General features: G+C 37.0%; 1 protein-coding gene across 7 annotated transcripts in view; it reads right to left on the minus strand.

Annotated features, from left to right (window-relative positions):
* Positions 1-20,701, minus strand: part of JAK2 (Janus kinase 2) — a 150,118-nt gene that overhangs the window by 110,158 nt on the left and 19,259 nt on the right. For 6 of the 7 annotated variants that reach the window (XM_063609183.1, XM_055294317.2, XM_063609179.1 and 3 more), the window contains one exon: positions 4,584-4,834. In XM_063609183.1, the coding sequence (XP_063465253.1) occupies positions 4,584-4,809 (226 nt within the window). In that variant the 5' untranslated portion in view covers positions 4,810-4,834. Of the gene's footprint in view, positions 1-4,583; positions 4,835-8,891; positions 9,021-20,701 lie in introns of those variants that run through there. The other variant, XM_063609182.1, reaches the window with a different exon arrangement.

A 20,701-nucleotide genomic window follows, 5' to 3' on the forward strand; every position in this document is an offset into this window, starting at 1 on the left:
AACCACACAAGTAAATAATACAAGCTATTTTCAAGCATATACAGAACATTCACACATATGCATACATGTACACACACAAGCACAAACACAACAATCACGTGAACTCAAAACAAGTCTTTAGAAGTTCCACAGAATAACCATACATACCATGTTCTCTAACCATACTTCAATTAAATCAGAAATGAATATGTAAAAAAAAGTTTTAATCCTATATATTCAAAACATAAGGCTCACAGAACACAAAAGTATTTTATTCTAGTTACATTTTCACTATTTTCCACCGTAGATAGAAATGACACAAATGACAAACTGACAACAAAGACTTAAATTCTTAAATTATTAACACAGCCATCTACTTACAGATGTGTAATAATTTCAGTAAGTTATTTATAATAACATTATTTAGGAGCAACTTTTAAACAGTATACTTGCATTCATTCTTTTATGTATAAATAACTTCCAAATAACTCAGAAGTCAAAGGAAAATACATAAGGAGGGATTTATAATGAATAATGATTACCAATATCATGTATTAAAAATCATGGAATACAACTAAAGTGAAACTCAAGAGGAAAAACTGTAGCTTTATCTGCTTATATTAGAAAATAAGAGCAAATGATCTAAGTATCTAATTCAATACAGTAGAAGACAATAGAGTAATCCCAAAGAAAGGTTACAGATGGACATAATAAAAATCCAATAGTGAGAAGTAACAAAATAAAAGATGATTCTTTGCAAAATAGATCTTTGTCAAGGATAATAAGAAAAAAAGAGGCACAAATAAACACTAAGAACTTTTAAAAAGCATAATTATAAGTTATGAAGACAAAGAGCGCTACAACAACATTACGGCAATAAACTTAAAAATACAGACAGATGGACAATTTTTGTAAAAATATAACTTTAAAAAGATTCATAAATTTAAAACTTCAATAGAACTATAACCATTAAAGAAATAGACTCTGGCTGGGCGCAGTGGCTCACACACTTTGAGAGGCCGAGACAGGTGGATCACCTGAAGTCAGGAGTTTGAGACCAGCTTGGCCAACATGGCAAACCCCGTCTCTACCAAAAATAAAAAAATTAGCTGGGTGTGGTGGCAGGTGCCTGTAGTCCAGCTAGTCAGGAGGCTGAGGCAGATGAATCACTTGAACCCAGAAAGCAGAGGCTGCAGTGTGCCATAATCATGCCACTGCACTCCAGCCTGGGCAACAGAGCAAGACTGTCTCAAAAAAAAAAAAAAAAAGGAAACAGACTCTATCTACTTAAACAAAAGAAGAAGAAAAGAAAGAAGGAGCAGGAAAGAGACAGAAGAAGGGAAGGAAGAATAATAACAAAATAACCATGAAGAAAGAAAAAACCACCATCAGGCCCAGACAAGATTTATATTTGAGTTCAACCAAACATGAAAGACAATTCCATCTTAAGTATACTATCACAGAGAATAGACCAAGAGGGAACAAAGAAACTGACACATTTTGTGAATTTAGTCTGACTACGATACCAAGGGTAATCTCACCAATATAGATAGAAAAATCTTAAACTTTACTTCCATGATTATAGAAATAAAAGAGTAACATCAGTGAAAATGGTGGAGTAGGTAGTTCCAAGGACCTATCCTTCTCCCAGGAATAGGAAAAAAAATGAGTAAAAACTGTCAGAATGAACTTCACATAAACTATAGAATATAGGCAAAGATATGCAGCAATCAGATAAATGCTGAATCAAGAAAACAGCAACTTAAAAATGGCAGAAAAGTTGTGCAGCATTTTTACTTTCCCTTAACCACCCACTACCCCCAGGTCCTGCCCACCAACCCCGGCTCCACTCCCCCTAGGTAAGCAAAGTCTTGAAGATGGCAATTGGTGTTCCCAGTGTGAAACTCTGGTCCCTGGCTCTGGAGTGAACAGAGCCAACCTTAATCTCAAAAAACTGTTTTTCTCTCTTTTGCCCTGACTGGGGACTGACTGAAGAAATGATGCAAAAAGCACACTTATGTTCCACATAATTCAGGACTTTCTCAGGGCAGAAAAGCAGCTACACAGAAGACATTCATTGAAAACAATGCAAATGAACAACCTGTTGCTATCTAGGGCAGAGGTCTAAAGTTGAGGCAGACAATAAACACACTGAAAACCAAAACAGAGATGACAGAGGAGAGTTTATTTGGGAAATGATAGCACTGAAAAGCATTTCTATGTATTGGAGAGTAGAAAAGCCATATGCATGCCCAAGGAACAAAACTTAGAAGAAAAGACCCTAAGCTTTCACCTCAAGCTGTTCTTTAGAGTCGGCACAAGCAGGAAGGGAAGGCTAAGGCAGAGTTGTAAATGTATTGGGTAAACACTGAATGAGAGCCCCAACACAGAGCCAATCTGCAAAGACTGAAAGAGTGTTTTGTTCTTTTCCATTATTTTCTTTTGGCCCTAGGAATTCAATAAAATCTGTCAAAAAAAAAAAAATCTTACAAGCTAAAGCAAAATCTTACAAGCTAAAAAATCAATCTTACAAGCCAAAAATCTTTTTTTTTTTCTTTTTTTTTTTGAGATGGAATCTCGCTGTCACCCAGGCTGGAGTGCAGTGGTGCAATCTCGGCTCACTGCAAGCTCCGCCTCCTGGGTTCACGCCATTCTCTCACCTCAGCCTCCCAAGTAGCTGGGACTACAGGCACCTGCTACCACACCTGGCTAATTTTTTGTATTTTTAGTAGAGACGGGGTTTCACCATATTAGCCAGGATGGTCTTGATCTCCTGACCTTGGGATCCGCCCGCCTCAGCCTCCCAAAGTGCTGGGATTACAGGCCTAAGCCACCGCGCCCAGCCCAAGCTAAAAATCTTACAAGCTAAAATCTTACTAGCTAAAAAATATCTTACAAGCTAAAAAATCTTAAAAGCTAAAAAAACTTACAAGCTAAAATCTTGCTATAAGCTAAAGGATCAGAGATTTCAGAGACTGTTACACACAACAAAAAATACAGACTTTACAATATAGTCAAGATCGCTGACTAGTGGTCTCTCATATCCACTTCCCCACTAAAAGCTAAAACCATGAGTATATAATCACACTTTGAGTAGATTATCCAAGAGGAACATTGGTATTCAACAGAAAAGCAAGGAAGGAGATGGAACAAGACAGCCTGCCCAGCCAGGATTGGCAAGAAGCTAGGAGAGACTCCACATAGGAAAAGGGTAAGTGAGAGATGCCCAATGGTCCACATTCCTACTGTGAACCCCTGCAATTTTAATCACAGGAGAGATCCTAGACCCTTGCAGGACAAAAAATTAATACAGAGGGCTGCCCAGAGACAGCACAAAAGCATTTCCTATTCCAGTGAGGAAGTTCACACTGGGTCCCACACTCCCCCTGAGTCCTAAGCAGCTACAGCAAGATGACATTTTGAAGCCCAGCTCACAACAGAATGCATACTCCCCTGGGGCCCAGTGGCATCGTAAAAAAGAATGTAATCATGTCATTCACAGCAATATGGATGGAACTGAAGGTCACTATGTCAAGTGAAATAAGCCAGGAACTGAAAGACAAATACAAGTTCTCATTCATATGTGGGAGCTTAAAAAGTTGATCACATGAAGGTAGAGTGGATTGGTAGCAGAGACTGGCAGGTTATATGGGTGGGAAGGGGGAAACGAAGAGATGTTGGTTAATAGGCACAAAAATACAGAGAGAAGGAACAAGTTCAAATGTTTGATAGAAGAGTAGGGTGACTATAGTTAACAACAATGTATTGTATTTTTCAAAATAGCTAGAAGGAACTTGAAATGTACCTAGCTTCCTCCAACTTAACAGTTAATGGCTATTCTGACCTATACTGATCTTAAATAAGAGAATAAATTGATGTAATCATACATTCTTATAAATACTATATTAGACATTTAATTTACCTCTACAAATAAAATCATACTATTCTTCAAAATAAAACTTATGTGTCAACTAGTCTTTCTATTAAAAGAACATTTAAAAATGAGATACCATGATAATAGGCTCTATAGTATCCTTAGTGGTCTAGTAAAATATGTTAGCTCTACAGAAAGAGTTCTCTGGTCCATAGATAATATAATCAGGTCTCAAGAGTAAAAATGATTTCAAGATACACCAAAGACATAAGAAATATATATATATGAGGAAAGATTGGCAGAGGTCTTCAGAAGCTAACTAGAAGAAAATGATGGTTTGTCAACCATTTAATCAAGATTTTAAATCAAATACATATTTCAAAACATTAAATTTTTGCTTTCATGTTGCTCTCAGGATCTAGTTTTAATATTACCTTATGTCATGAGATAGCCCATGACAGGATTCTCTAACCACCTTATATGTAATTATAAAGAATACTCAGCAAACATTTATGGGCATCAATTTTTTGATACCTAGCACAAGGCAGATTCACCATAAATTGTACCCCAGTAATACTTTCATTTTCTATGCATGTGAAAACACACATGCCAGCCATATAAGCATTAAAAAAATAAAAAATATATATTATGCATGTACCTAGTATTAGCATAGCATAATTAAAACAATAATCCATGCATAAAAAGGAAAATGCTGTTTTTTAATACTTACCACAAGCTTTAGAAGCAGCAATACAGATTTCTTCTGCAACATACTCCCCAGATGGAAAGGTCAGATAATCTGCCTCAGATTTCCCAAGGGAATGGTAAAGATACACCTGAAGAACTGGATCTATTTGCTTCATAGAATTGGCATTTCCAGAAATATCACCATTCTGATATACAGAAGAGGTGGATGTTCCCTCCATTTCTGTCATCGTAAGGCAGGCCATTCCCATGCAGAGTCTTTTTCAGAACATTTGCCTGTAAGAGAAAACAATAAAGTTACAAATGGGCTGGGCGCAGTGTCTCACACCTGTAATCCTAGCACTTTGCGGGGCCAAGGCGGGCAGATAGCTTGAGCCCAGAAGTTGGAGACAAGCCTCAGCAACATGGTGAAAACTTGTCTCTAAAAAACATACAAAAAAAAAAAAAAATTAGCTGGGCGTGGCAGCACGCACTTGTAGTCCTAGCTACTCTGGGAGTGGAGTGGAAGAATTGCTTGAACCTGGGAGGATGAGGCTGCAGCAAGCCTCCGCACTCCACCACACTCCAGTCTGGGTGACACAGCGAGACCCTGTCTCAAAAATGAAAAATAAATAAATAAAGTTACAAATGGAAATAATATTGATAAGGCACCCTTCATATACAAAGAACGACTGCTCCTTGACAGCAATGGTTGTCAAATCCATTAACTGGATAAATATCGTGTACTACTACATACAAAGCACAATGCAAGAAATCATACATTTTAAACTTCCTGTGGACAAAGATTATAAAATTCCAGTTAACAACCTAATTGAGGACGATGATATAAATTCCTAACATGAACAAGCAAGCATTAAACTCAGTTACAGACAGCAGAAGAAGAGATCTCAAACTGGGGGAAGAGGGGTCTGGTACTCACCTCCTCCACAAAGAAGAACCAAAATAGCGAGTAGATAATCACACTTCAAATAAGTCGTCTAAGAGTGAACACTGAAATTCAACAGAGAAGTGATAGGAAACACCTCAAGCAAGGAAGGAGAGGGAAGTGGGCAACCTGCTCAGTCAGGATCAGCCAGAAGCCTAGACAGCCTGCACAATGTGGGGAAAGAGTAAGTGAGAGACTCCCAGTGGCCCACATTTTCACCGCAAACTCCTGCAATCCCAGACACAAGAGAGCCCCTCAACTTTCATGGGCCCTGGGAGTAACATAGGGAGCTGCCTGGAAACTGCACAATGACATTGCTTTAGAGAGGGAGCTTATGCTGGTCCAACACACCCAAGTCCTAAGCAGCTACAGCACGGTGCCATTTTTAAAGCCCAACCCACACCAGAATGCGTCCTACCCTGGAGCCCAATAGCCCCTGCATATCCACACCCCTAGAGCCCCACTGACATCCTCCACCCACAGTCACCTCCATTGCTGGCTGCTGCCTACGGGACCAAAGCACAAGCCATTGGCAATAACCCCACTGCTCCCAGCAGAAGGGCTGCCATATATTTGTATGTGCCCTGAGGACAAGCTCTACCACCTACAGCTGCCACCATTGCAGGCTGCTGCCGCTAGGTGTCAAAATGCAAATTTGCATGCACCCTGAGTATAGCTTCATCACATCTGCAGCCTCCAACTGCAGCTGCAGTGCACACTCCTCAGCCAACTCCCTACAACTACTCCCACTGAGAGCAACCCCACCCTCCCCAGCATCAGGGCACAGCACAGCCACTGCCGCCCCCACCTGAACATTCCACCAGGAAATTGGAAATCATCCTGCTCCTGCCCACAACAAACAGCACCTGCTCACACCACTGGAGGACCTGAGGATACTCTCACCCTGCCCAGCTCAGCACCCCACTCCCAAGTACCCACGCATGTTATCTGGGGGCCTTGGGATCACACCAGTTTGTCCACGTCCAGTGTCAACTGAGCATTCCACCTGGGGGTCTGAGGATGTGGCTTACCCAACCTGCCACTACCACCACAGCTGGTTCCCACTCACACTTGCCATCTGCAGGTTTTAGGACTTGCCTACCCAGCCTATCACCATCACTGCCGACATAAGCACAGACAATTGGAGAGCCAGAGGTTGTCCTACCACTGCTACTGACATGGCCCATGTCATGCTCACTGCCCAGGGGCCTGTGGACCCACTCAGCTGCCCAGCCCGTCACTGCCACTCCTGGTACCCAAAAATTGGACTGCCTGGACCCACTAACACCATTACCAATGTAAGCCACCCTGGAGCTAATGTACAGGCGTGGTTGTCCAGCTGCTGCCACAACTGAGGACTGAGGATCAGTCCAGCTGGTGTCACCATCCCCAGCAAAAGTTCACTATGCCACTGAGGAAATCACAGACACCACTGATGCTGTTTACAGAGGAAAAAAATCTTACAGAGACTACACTACTGCATGCACCCAGATTCAAACCCAAAGTGCCCTGGCCAACCAACACCCCAGTCAAATCTTCAGGAAAAAGTCCTACCCTATGAAAGCAAATTCAAAAAAATGGAAGTGACGATTACACCAGATGTGTAGATATCAAAGTAAGGTCACAAGAAATATGGGAACATGAGGAAATACGACATCTCCATAGGATCACAATAATTTTCTACCACAAGATTCCAATGCAAAAGAAATTCATGAAATGCCAGAAAAAGAATTAAAAATAATGATATTAAAGAAGCTCAGGGAGATACAAACGCATACAGATAAACAATACAAAGAAACCAGAAAAACAACTCAGGATATGAATGAGAAATTTACCAAAGAGAGAGATATCATTTAAAAAGAAAATAAGAAACCCTGAAACTGGAGAATTCATTTAATGAAATAAAAAATACATTCTAGAGCATCTAAGAAGAAAGAACTTCTGAACTTGAAGACAAGTCTTCTGAAATAACCCCCCATTAGACAAAAATAAAGAAAAAAGAATGAACAAAGCCTGCATGACATATGGGATACCATAAAGCAATCTAATATTAGAATTTTCAGTATTCTAGAAGACAGTGAAAATACAAAAGGAATAGAAAACCTGGTTAATGAAATAATAGCTGAAAACTATCCAAGTATAGCAAGATATTTAGACATCCAGATACAGAAGCTCAGAGATCCCCAAAAAGACAAAATTCCAATAGGTTCTCCACAACACATTAGAGTCAAACTGTCAACAGTCAAAGACAAAGAGAGAATTCTAAAAACAGCAAGAAAAAAAGTGTCTAGTCATTTCTAAGGGAAGCTCCATCAGACTAACAGCAGATTTCTCAGCAGAATCATTATAGGCCAGGAAGAGAATGGAACAATATATAAAAAGTGCTGAAAGAAAAAAACCTGCAAGGCAAGGATACTATACCCAGCAAAATTATCCTTCATTAAGCAAAGGAAAAATAGTTTTTCTGAGGCAAGCAAAAGCTGAGGAATTCAACACTACCAGACCAGACCTACAAGAAATGCTTCAGGGAGTTCTACATCTAGAAGTCAAAGAACAATGTCAGGCCAGGCACAGTGGCTCAGGCCTGTAATCCTAGCACTTTGGGAGGCTTAGGCAGGCAGACTGCTTGAGCCCAGGAATTCAAGAGCAGCCTGGACAACATAGCAAAACCCCATCTCTACGAAAAATACAAAAGAATTAGCCAGGCATGGTGGCAGGCTTCTGTAGTCCCAGCTACCTGAGACCTGAGGCAGGAGGATCACCTGAGACCATGGAGGTCGAGGCTGCAGTGAGCCATGATCGCACCACTGGACTCCAGCCTAGAGGACAGAACAAGAGCAAAACCCTGTCTCAAAAAAGAAACAAACAAACAAACAAACAAAAAAGGACAATTACTACCATTATGAAAAACAGATGAGGCCGGGCGCGGTGGCTCACGCTTGTAATCCCAGCACTTTGGGAGGTGAGGCGGGCAGATCACGAGGTCAGGAGATCGAGACCACGGTGAAACCCCGTCTCTACTAAAAATACAAAAAAATTAGCCGGGCGTGGTGGCGGGTGCCTGTAGTCCCAGCTAGTCGGAGAGGCTGAGGCAGGAGAATGGCATGAACCTGGGAGGCAGAGCTTGCAGTGAGCCGAGATTGCGCCACTGCACTCCAGCTTGGGCGACAGAGCGAGATTCCGTCTCAAAAAAAAAAAGAAAAACAGATGAAGAAAGTATCAAACCCACTGGTAAAGCAAACACACACAGACAAGAAAGGATTCAAATGTTATCAAACCATAATGCTAAACGATATGAGAGAAAGAAAAGAACAAAGGACCTACAGAACAACCAGAAATCAATTAATAAAATGACATAAAATCTGTTGAATAAAGAGTAAATAAGAGGCTGGGTACAGTGGCTCACACCTGTAATTCCAGCACTCTGGGAAGCCAAGGTGAGAGGATCACTTTAGCTCAGGAGTTCAAGTCCAGCCTGGGCAACATAGTGAGAACCTGTCTCTACCAAAAAAAAAGAAAAAGAGAAAGAAAGAGTAAATACAAATTATAATAAATTTTAATCAACTATACACATACACTCGAAAACCAGTACCTCAAATGTCACATTTTAAAAGTTCATATTTTCAAACTTTACTCATATACTACATAATTCTAAGAGACACAACTTTTCAGATCAATAAATATACGTGAAGAAGTAATACAGTAGATTAGAAAAATTACTAACCTGGGAGCCAAGAGACCTAAAAATAAGTTTCATCCTGTCTTATTGCAAAGTAGTTACATGACAAATGAATCTCAGCTTCCTCACTTGTATAATAAAATTACTTAATTAAATTTCCACTGTTCCTCCCAACTCTTAAAAATCTATGATTTATAGTAAATTATACATCATCTAAGTACAAAATAAATTTTAATAATTAAGTGCTACAAAATGACAAGAAGAAAATGATCATAATTACTTAAAACAAAGAAAAGTTTTAGAAGTTTCACACAACAATTAAAACATAGGCTGGACCTTAAAAGGAAAATAGAATTTTGACAAGTAATGAAAAACAGGGCATTATTGGCAGGGAGAAAAGCATGCAAAACATGGAAAGAGGAATGTACACAGCATGTTCCTGGAACAAAGTAGAGACAAGTTTGGCTGGATTGGAAGGTTCAGATAGGTCAGTGCTTCTCAACTTTTCCACAGAAATGTCCCAAAAGGCAATGGAGTGATCTGAAGAAGCCAAGAATATAAAATATGTTTGAAACGTTTACCTTTAATATCCATGTGATTTTGCATTCTATTGCAAGATATAACCATTTTGATTTACTTTTTTTAGTATACCAAAATTTTATAGTCCAAATAGATATACTATGTTTTTCCAACAATTATTCTTATACTACTTTGGTAAACCTAAATATGGTGAGGAGATAGAAGTTATTAGAAAAAAAATGCTTTGGGTTGTTTTCGTATTGAGCAAGAAAGAAAATACAAACAGAAAAGAGGTCTTAACAAGCTTTCATACTTTGAGATAATAAAGAATTTGGTCAACCTTTATTCTTCTCTTTCTTTCACCCCTATATCCAATCCATCAATATGTACTGATAGTTTTACTTCCAAACTATATTTCAAATCCATCCATTGGCTTTTTTCTCCACAACTACCATCATACACTAAACAGCTATTATTTCTCTCCTGAACTATTGCAATGTCCTCCTAACTATTTTCCCTAAGTCTACTTTGCCTCCCAATAACCTAATCTCCACACAGGAGCCACCCTCATATTTTACGAATGTTTAGACTAAGATTCCATTATCTGTTTGCTGCCTACCTCTCCAACCTCATCATACAACTCTTGCTATGTGCGCTTTCCACTACTAAATTATAGGCTTCAATACCTTATAACTCAACAAAGAACCTCATCTGCCTTGTCGAACGATCTATTCTTAGCAGGTAGAAAAATCCTAAGACACAAATCTTACTAAATATTTAATTTATTAATGCAATGCTCATAAAAAACAACAAAATAATTATTTTATTATACATACAGTATAATTTCAGGATCTCCAGACCAAGGCTGGGTTGCCTCCCTTAATGAGAAGTTCAGAAAAATCATGTGCATTCCCCTTCTGCCCCAAACACCAAGAAAATGGTAAATAATAACAATTTTAAGTAATTTTAACATATAGATTTTTGATGAGAGAGTAGTTTATACTACACTAATGTTCCTGATGACGACAATTATAAACTTTTTAAAAATATGTATTTATAAAAACACCATTTGAAGGCATTGTCAAGGAAACAAAAGAAGATACAAATCAGGGGGGATATGACCCTTGAAAGAAGGGGAATACACTGAATGACACCCACACTTACTCTTCTTCCATCCTGAGACAACTACATACACAGTCTGTTGCGTACAGGCAGGGGCCAGAGGAGGGGACAGAGCTCTTGTAAAAAGCTGCAGTCTTACTGGGTGAAAGTATCAGAGAATGAAGTTTGGAGCTGCTAGAAAAGCTAAAAATTGAGGGCAGAAATCTCAGGAAAATGGGAGTCAGTGGGGCCTGACTCCTGAATTCCCATCCATAGGATGAAAATCCAAGCCCAGGGAGAGGCAATAGCTAGAAATCTGAAAGAATTGGGAAGAGATTTCAACAGCTATCTGGTCCTAGAGAGTCAGGATTTAGTGTTAGAGGGAACTGGTAAATATCTCAGGCTTTCCACTGAAACTTCAGAAAAGCCATACTTGAAGAATAAGAGCCACTTACCAGAACTAATGGCAAAACTGAAATAGACCTGTCCCAACAAAGCCTAAAACCAAGCCTCCACAGGATCAAGTTGATCTGCTAGTAAATTTAACTGCCTGCTAGAACAAAACTCATTACTTCAGAGAAAGATTGAAATCCACACCATCCGGAGTTTCTACACTGTATCACCCACAAGGCACAATAGTCAGTTGAAACTTATTAAACATGAAAAGAAGAATACATATAATAGAAATGGACCCACAGCAGACCCAAATGTTAGAATTTATTTTAAAGACTTTGTTTACTATGATACATATGTAATAGAATTTACAGTAAAAAATTAATATAATGCATGAAGATAAAGAAGTCATATGTAAACTCTATAATATCAACAAATCTAGGCCAGGAGTCATGGCTTATGCCTTTAATCCCAACATTTTGGGAGGCCAAGACAGGAGGACTGCTTGAGTCCAGGAGTTCAAGACTAGCCCTGGCAACATAGCAAGACCCCATCTCTACAAAAAAAAATTTTTTTTAATTAGCTGGGCATGGTGCTCTGTGCCCGTAGTCCCAGCTACTTGGGAGGGTCAGGTAGGAGGATTACTTGCACTCAGGAGTTTGAGGCTGCAGAAAGCCGTGATCACACCACTGAACAACAACAAGAGTAACAAAGTCTGATACATATAAGTGGAACAGAGGAAATAGTTGAAAAAATACTGGCTAAATGTTTTCCAAGTTTGTTTAAAAAAATCAAACCACCGATCCAAAAGGTTCATCTGAATCCAATCTATATAAATTCATACTTAGTCACATTATAGCCAAACTGCTAAAAACCAAAGACAAAAAGATAATCTTAAAAGCAGTCACATACATACAGAAGAACCAAGACAAGAAATAGAACTGAGATCTCTTCAGAAGTAATGGAGGCCAGAAGACAAAGTACTGGTAGGGAGAGGGGGAAAGCTGTCAACCTAGAATTCTACAACCCTGAAAAATAATTCTTATACTACTGGATCTGTTGTATTATAAAAGATAAGAATTTTCAAAATTCAAGGCAAAACAAATATGTTTTCAGATAAATGGATGCTGAGAGAGTAGATCAGCAACAAACTCACACTACAAGAACTGATAAGGAAAATCATTTGGATTAAAGGAAATATTACAGTAAACTCAGGTTTACAGAAAGGAATGAAGAGCTCAAAAATAGTAAATATGTGAGTAATTATAATATTATTCTTCTTCCATTTATTAAATGTATTAAAAGACAATTGACAGCCAGGCGTGGTGGCCCACACCTGTAATCCCAGCATTTGGGAGGCCGAGGCAGGTTGATCACCTGAGGTCGGGAGTTCAAGACCAACCTGGCCAACATGGTGAAACCCTGTCTGTACTAAAAATATAAAAATTAGCCGGGCATGGTGGTATACGCCTGCAATCCCAGCTACACGGGAGGCTGAGGCAGGAGAATTGCTTGAACCCTGGAGGCAGAGGTTGCAACGGAGGTCATGCTACTGCACTCCAGCCTGGGTGACAGAGCAAGACTCCGTCTAAAAAAAAAAAAAGACAATGGACAATTGTTTAAAGCATGAATAATAACAGTGTATGGTAGGGCTTAAAATAGATATAAAAGTAAAGCAAGTAACAACAATAGCTAAAAGGAGTAAAATTAAAAGTTTATATAAACAAATTCATAACAGCTCTGACAAATAAGAAAAGGTGCTAACAGCAAATCAGAAATTTAAAGTAATTCCAGGAAGATCAAAAGTAGATAGGATTAGAATGACAGAGTAGAGGAAACAGACTTTTTTTAAAACATACATAGGCTAGGTGCGGTGGCTCACGCCTCCAATCCCAGCAATTTGGAAGTCCAAGGCGAGAGGATCGTTTGAGCCTGGAGTTCAAGACTAGCCCCGGCAACACTGCGAGACCTTGTCTCTACAAAAAAGAAATCTAAAAATTAGCCAGCGTGTAGTGTGCACCTGTAGTACTAGCTACTTGGGAGGCTGAGGTGGGAGGACGGCTTAAGCTTACGAGTTTGAGCCTGCAGTGAGCTAGGATGGCGCCACTTCACTCCAGCCTGGGCAACAGAGCAAGACTGTGACTGTACAAAAAAAAAATTTTTAACTGAAGAAAAAAAAATATACAGAAGAAGGCATCTAGAAGCATAAAAACAGTTGTCTGCATACACATAAAAAGCATAAATATGCAATGATTATCAAGATTATACAGTTAGGATGGGGATGGGGCGGGGTGGTAGGAATAAAAGAGTAAGACAAAAATGGACCAGAAAACTGACCCCAGAAGAAACAGATAATGCAGGGAAGATAACTTGGTTTAAAATCTTTCTTGGTATTCTCAGAGAGATTTAAGAATATTTTGAAAACATAAAGCATCACTAGATTATGAAAAAGGAGCAGAGAATAAAATAAGTTTACAAAATTAAAAAAAAAAATCCTGACTAGTAATGAAGAGAGCCTGGGCATTTCATAGTGTTCCTGTGCTGCTCTATCCTGGCTGTTACCATTCTGTATCAGATGTACCCACTATACACAATTTTGTGGCTATTCTTCATGGCTTTATTCTTTATTGTGAAGCAGTATTTTTCTTAATTTTGCCTCTTTTGTACTTCCTATAGAAATAAATAAATGGATCGTTCTCTCTTTCCTTTCCCACAGGTGTTTAACACCTGCTGATGTCTGAGCCTCGGACCACCCAATTTGCTCATCCATTCCAGTTATTTTAAGATTTGTGTTGTTCCAGCTTATGTGTTGCTGTTATAGAAAATGTTGCTCTAATCATACTTGTTAAAAGTTTGCAAGCGGCTGTGCATAGTAAATTCTCTATACATTAAAGAAAAAGAGATAGATGACAATTCAGTGAAAGAGTTGAATAATACGAACCAAAGGATCAAACTCGTAATTTGGAAGACAGTCAAGACAAACTCCCAGTTCCTAGACTCAGAAAGAGAAAGAGACAGACAGAAAGAAAAAAATATGATGAGCATAAAAGTAAGAAATAAGAGGATCAATCCAGGGAGTACAATTCTAAAGAGAAGCTCTAGATGGAGGAAGAATGAGAACACAGGAAAGAAAAATAATAGAAGAAATTTTATTGGTGTTAAAGATGCCTGGGTTCAAGTTAAAAACATCTGCTGAGAGGAGATAACATTTAATTTTTTAAAAACTGTACCGACACAAATCAAAGCAAAAGGTCCAAATACCAACGATAACAAAGAAACTCTAAAAGAGTTCAATTTATCTCTGTCTACTCAGAGCTTCTACTCACACATATAAAAATCACTGATGAAAACACATGCATTCAGATTGGTCCCTCTTTAGATTCATACTCAAATGGGCCCTTAGTGCTGCTCAACTATCATTTTATATTTCTTTAGAACATTTACTCTCCCACTATCCAAGACAACTGTCTCATACTTTCTCCTCCTCAATCACCAAAACTGCTAGCCCTTTTCTTAATTTCCACTTCCTACATTTGACTGAGAAATACAAGCAATAAAAAGCAAACACCTAACTACTGAAGAATGCATATCCTTTTCAAATGAAACTGGAATATTTTAGAAAGTAGACCACATGTTAGGCCATAAAATTCTCAACAAATTCTTAACGAAATCATACAAAATATTATTTGTATTCAAAACATAAACAATGGAACAAGCAAACATTTTCTATATCTGGGACCCATAATATTGACTTAATGTATAGACCATAAAAGATTTATATAATTCTTAAAAGTATTGAATAACAACACTGAAGAATATCGCATAAAAATGTGAAACTCAGCTTCACCATTACCCACTCATTTTATTCTGTGTAAACAGTTTGATAAGAATTCTCATTATTAGGGCCAGGCGCGGTGGCTCATGCCTGTACTCCCAGCACTTTGGGAGGCCGAGCCGGGTGGATCATTTGAGGTCAGGAATTCCAGGCCAGCCAGGCCAATGTAGTGAGACCCTGTTCTCTACTGAAAATACAAAAATTAGCCAAGCGTGGTGGCGCACACCTGTAATCCCAGCTACTTGGGAGGCTGAGGTAGGAGAATTGCTTGAACCTGGGAGGCGGAGATTGCAATGAGCCAAGGCTCAGATATCACACCACCACAGTTCAGCCTGGGCGACATAGTGAGACTCCACTCCAAAAAAAAAAGACAATATAGTAATAGTAATAATTCTCATTATTAGACTGGTGCAAAAGTAATTGTGGTTTTTGCCATTAAAGTATGAGTAAAAACGCAATTACTTTAGCGTCAACCTAATAAAAAGTATATTAAGTTGCAAAATAGGACATATTTTGCATTCAGTGATTACTTAGTATTTTATAAACTTATGCTATTCTTAATACCTCAACAAAAAAAAACTCATGTATGCATTGAAAAATGTGAAGTTCTGCATTTGAATTAATGGAAATTTGCCAGTGGCACCTAAATTAAAAATCTCTTATGGAAAATATAACCACTGACAAAAGTATCACAGCATATACAGAAAAATAACTAGAAACCCCCATATATTTGTAAATTAATCAATATGCTTTCATAGAACCCATGGTACAAAGAATAACTTTAAAAAATACTTTGAATCAATAATGAAAATGAGTAAAATGCAGTAAAAGTGTATACTAAGATATTCATAATCTTAAATTCATACATGAGACGAGAAGAAAGGCTGAACAATGTTATTAAATAAATTTTCATTTCACGAAGTTGTGAATGGAACAACAAATTAAGCCAAAAACCATAAAAATGAAAATACTTAAGAGTAGAAATCAGAGAAAAATAAAAAGAAAATAAAGTAAAGCAAAGTAAAAAGTTGGCTTTTTAAAAGCATTAAAATTGATAAAACACTAGAAAGACTGATCAAGAAAAAAAGAAGATAAAACATAAATTATCAATATCGAGAATTAAAAAGTAGACATTATTACCAGAGCTTACAATATTGAAACATATAAAAGATAACAGGAATATTCTCCAATTTAAAAACAAATGAAGTTTCTTTTAAAACAATTTACCTAAACTAGCACAAGAAAAATATAAAATTTGAATAATTCTATATATAATTGATACGGTTTGGTTCTGTGTCCCCACCCAAATCTCATGTTGAATTATGATCTTCAATGTTAAGAGGAATGGCCTGGTGAGAGGTGACTGGGTCATGGGGTGGATTTCCCCTTTGCTAGTCTCATGATAGTGAGTGAGTTTGCATGAAATCTGGTTATTTAAATTTTTACAGCATGTTGTCCTTTGCTCTCTCTTTCCTGTTGCTATATGAAGATGTACTTGCTCCCCCTTCACCTTCTACCATGATTGTAAATTTCCTGAAGCCTTCCCAGCCATGCCTTGTGTACAGCCTGTGTAACTGTGAGTCAATTAAACACCTTTTCTTTAAAAACTACCCAGTCTCAGATAGCTCTTTATAGCAATGTGAGAACACACGAATACAGTAATTTAAAAATTGAATATACCATTTAAAACTTTTCCACATAGAAAATTTAATGCACAGTGACTTTGCTGGTAAATTTTTCCAAACGTCTGAGGAAGAAACACTGAGCTTATACAAACTCTCTCAGAAAATAGAAAATAAAAAACACTTCCCCACATTCTTAAGAGGAGAGTATAAACACGATACCAAAATATGTAAGGACATGAAAAGGAAAAAATTTACACTGGAATCTCTCTCATAAACATATTTGGGAAAAAATGCTAAACAAAATACTAGCAAATTAAATCCAGTAATACTTTAAAAGAATACGTCTTGACCAAATGAATTTACCCCCAGGAATGCAAAGTTAATATTTAAAAATCAATCTTTATACCAGATTTAAAAACTTGTGCACAGCAAGGGAAACAATTAACAGAGTGAAGGGACAACCTATAAAACAGGAGAAAATATTTTCAAGCCATCCATATGATAAGGAGTTAATATCCAAAATAGACAAGAAATGCAAACAACTCAAAAGCAAGAAAACAAATAACCTGATTTAAAAATGGGCAGAGGACCTGAACAGATATTCCTCAAAGACAATACAGGCTGGGTGCAGTGGCTCAACCTTGTAATCCCAAAACTTTGGGAGGCGAAGGTGGGAGGATTACTTGAGACCAGGAGTTCAAGACCAGCCTGGGCAACAGGCTGTATCTAAAAAAAAAAAAAATTAGCCAGGCATGCTGTCACATGCCTGCAGTCCCAACTACTCAGGAGGCTGAAGGAGGAGGATCACTTGAGCTCGGGAGGTCAAGGCTGCAGTGAGCTATGATCACACCCCTGCACTCCAGCCTGGGCAAAAGAGCAAGACTCTGTCTGAAAAAAAAAAAAAAATATGTAAACGGCCATCATGTTCATGAAAAAATGTTCAACATCACTAAATGCAAATTAAAACCACAATGAGATCTCACCTCATGCCTGTTAGAATGAGGCTTATCAAAAAGATGTAAGGATAGCAAGCATTGGTGAGTGTGTGGAGAAAAAGAAACTCTTGTATACTCTTGGTGGGAAAATGTGAATTTTTACAGTCACTATGGAAAATGAATGGAGGTTCCTCAAAAAATTAAAAATGGAACTACCATATGATTTAGCAATCCTACTTCTGGGTATTGGAACTAAAAATAATATGTCAAAGCAATATCTACACTCCCATGTTCACTGCAGCATTATTCATAATAGCCAAGATAAAGAATCAACCTAAATGTCCATCAACAGATGAACTGATAAGGAAAATACAGCATATGTACACAATGGAATATAATTCAGCCTTAAAAAAAGAAGAAAATCCTGTCATTTACAACAACATGGATGAACCTGGAAGACATTATATTAAGTGAAATAAGCTAGGCACAGAAAGACAAAACTGTATGATCTCACTGATCCATAGAATCTAAAAAAGTAGAACTCATAGAGGCAGCGAGTAAGTAGAATGGCAGTTACCAGAGGCTGAGAGTCCCATTAGGAGGAATGGAAGACGTTGGTCAAAGGATACGAAATTTCTGTTAGATAGCAGGAGTAAACTGAAGAGATCTATTGTACATCATGGTGATTTCTGCTAATAACAATATATCGTATACTTGAAAATTGCTAAGAGTAGATTTTAAGTGTTCTCACCACAAAAAATAAGTATGTGAGGTGATACATATGTTAATTAGACTGATTTTGCCATTCTGCAATGTATACATATAACAAAATGTCACGTTGTACACCATATATACAATTTTTATGTAATTTAGAAAAAAAAATTTTTAGTCAATATATTTTACCACATTATTAAAACAATGAGAAAACACACCATATGATCATTTCAATAGATGCAGAAACTACCTCTGATAAAATTTAACCAATATTCATGATTTTAAAATCTCAACAAACTAGGAATAAAAGCAAACTTCCTCACTCTGATAAAGGGTAACAGTAAAAAAAACTTAATATACTTAATGGTAAAATATTGATCTTGTTCTTCTAGAGTTCAAAAACTTAACAAGCATGTCTAAAATCATGGTTTCTATTCAACACCACAGTGGAAATTGTAGCTAGTGCAATAAGGCAAGAAAACTAAATAAAAGGTATAATGATTAGAAAGGATAAGTAAAATTATCAGTATTCACAGAGGACATGTCTGTCTATGTAGGAAATTTAAAAGAATCTACCAATCACTAAGTGAATTTGGCAAAGTCACAAGATGCAAGACCAATATATAAAAATCAACTGTATTTCTGTATATCAGAAGCAAACAATTTTTTAAATGAACATTTAAAAATAGTATCATTTACAATAGTAACAAAAAAATCAAACACCTAGGAATACATCTATTGAAATATCTGTAAAAACTGTGCAATAAAAACTGTAAAACATTTCTACAAAAAATAAATGCTAGCTAAATAAGAGAGGGATAGACCAGGCTGATATAAGAATATAGAAAAACTCAATATGGTCCAGATGTCAGTTCTTTTCCAAATTAATCTATAGATTCAACCCACTTCCAATTAAAATCCTAGCATTTTTTGTGGAAATTTACAAGTCGATCCTAAAGTCTATGAAAAACAAAGGATTTACAATAGCCAAAACAATCCTGAAGAGCAAACTGAAGATTTACATTATCGGACATCAAGATTTATCAGAAAGATAGAACAAGCAGATTGGTATTAGCACAAAAATGAACAAATAGACAAATGCAACAGAATAGAGTACAAAAAAATATACTCACATACAGTTACCTAATTTGGAACAGATGGCACTGCCATTGCATTTCAATGAAGAAATATTGGTCATTTCAAAACATGTGGCTTAGTCAATTGGCTATTCATATGGGGCAAAAAATAACCTTAACCTCTACTTCATACCATACACAAATATTAATCTAAGATGTAAAACAAACCAATGTGACATCTTGTAAGCAGGATATAAAAACACTAACCATAAAAGATGTATAAATTAGACTTCTTAAATATATATGCACACAATAATAGTTTCCAATTACATGAAGCAAAAATGTAAAGCGGGAAATAAAACAACTATTACACTAAAAATTTCAATACTCATTTCTCAGGAACTAACAAAAAAAAATTTTTTTAATCAGTAAAAATAATGAAGACCTAAACAACCAACTAAACATAACTGAAATTTACAGAACACAATGCCCAACAACTGCAGAACATACATCCTTTTCAAGTGCTCACAGAACATTCACTAAGTTATACCATAGGTTGGTCCATAAACCAATTCTCAATAAATTTGAAAAGACTGAATTCATATGAATTATATTCTTGGCCATAGCAAAATTGAATTAGAAATAAATATCAAAAAACCATCCAGAAAATCTCCCAGTATTGCAAAATTAACATAGTTCTAAATAATCCCAGGTTCAAAGAAGAAATTAAAAGGGAAATCAGAAATTATTTTCACCTGAATGATAATAAAGAAACAATAAAATTTGGGGGAATACAGCTAAAAAAGTGGTTAGAGAGAATGTATAGCTATAAATGCTTATGTTGGTAAAGAAGATATGAAATTAATTATGTAAGCTTCCTAGGTAGCTAGAAAACAAAACCAGAGAATGAAGAAAGAATAAAGAACAAAAATTAATAATATATAAAACAATAAAGAAAATCAATAAAACCAAAACTGTTTTTAGAAAAGATTTAAAAAGTTGATAAACCTCTAGGATGATCAATTTACAAACAGAAAAGAACACATATTGCCAATAACAGAAAAAAAAAGCAGGACATCACTACAGATTTTATAAACAGTAAGTGGATATAAAAGGATAGGAACAACTTCATGCCAATGACTTTAACAAGTTAGATTTGATGAACAAATTCCTTGAAAGACAGAAATTACCAAAACTGATATAGGAAGAAACAGAAACTTTGAATACTATCATATCTCTTCAATAAATGGAATTCTTCATTAAAAACATACCCACAAAGAAAACTCTTGGCCAAAGTGACTTCCCTGGGAAAGTCTGTCAACTATTTAAGGAAAACATAGT

This window comes from Symphalangus syndactylus, chromosome 9 (assembly GCF_028878055.3).
Source record: "Symphalangus syndactylus isolate Jambi chromosome 9, NHGRI_mSymSyn1-v2.1_pri, whole genome shotgun sequence".
Taxonomy (NCBI): Eukaryota; Metazoa; Chordata; class Mammalia; order Primates; family Hylobatidae; genus Symphalangus; species Symphalangus syndactylus.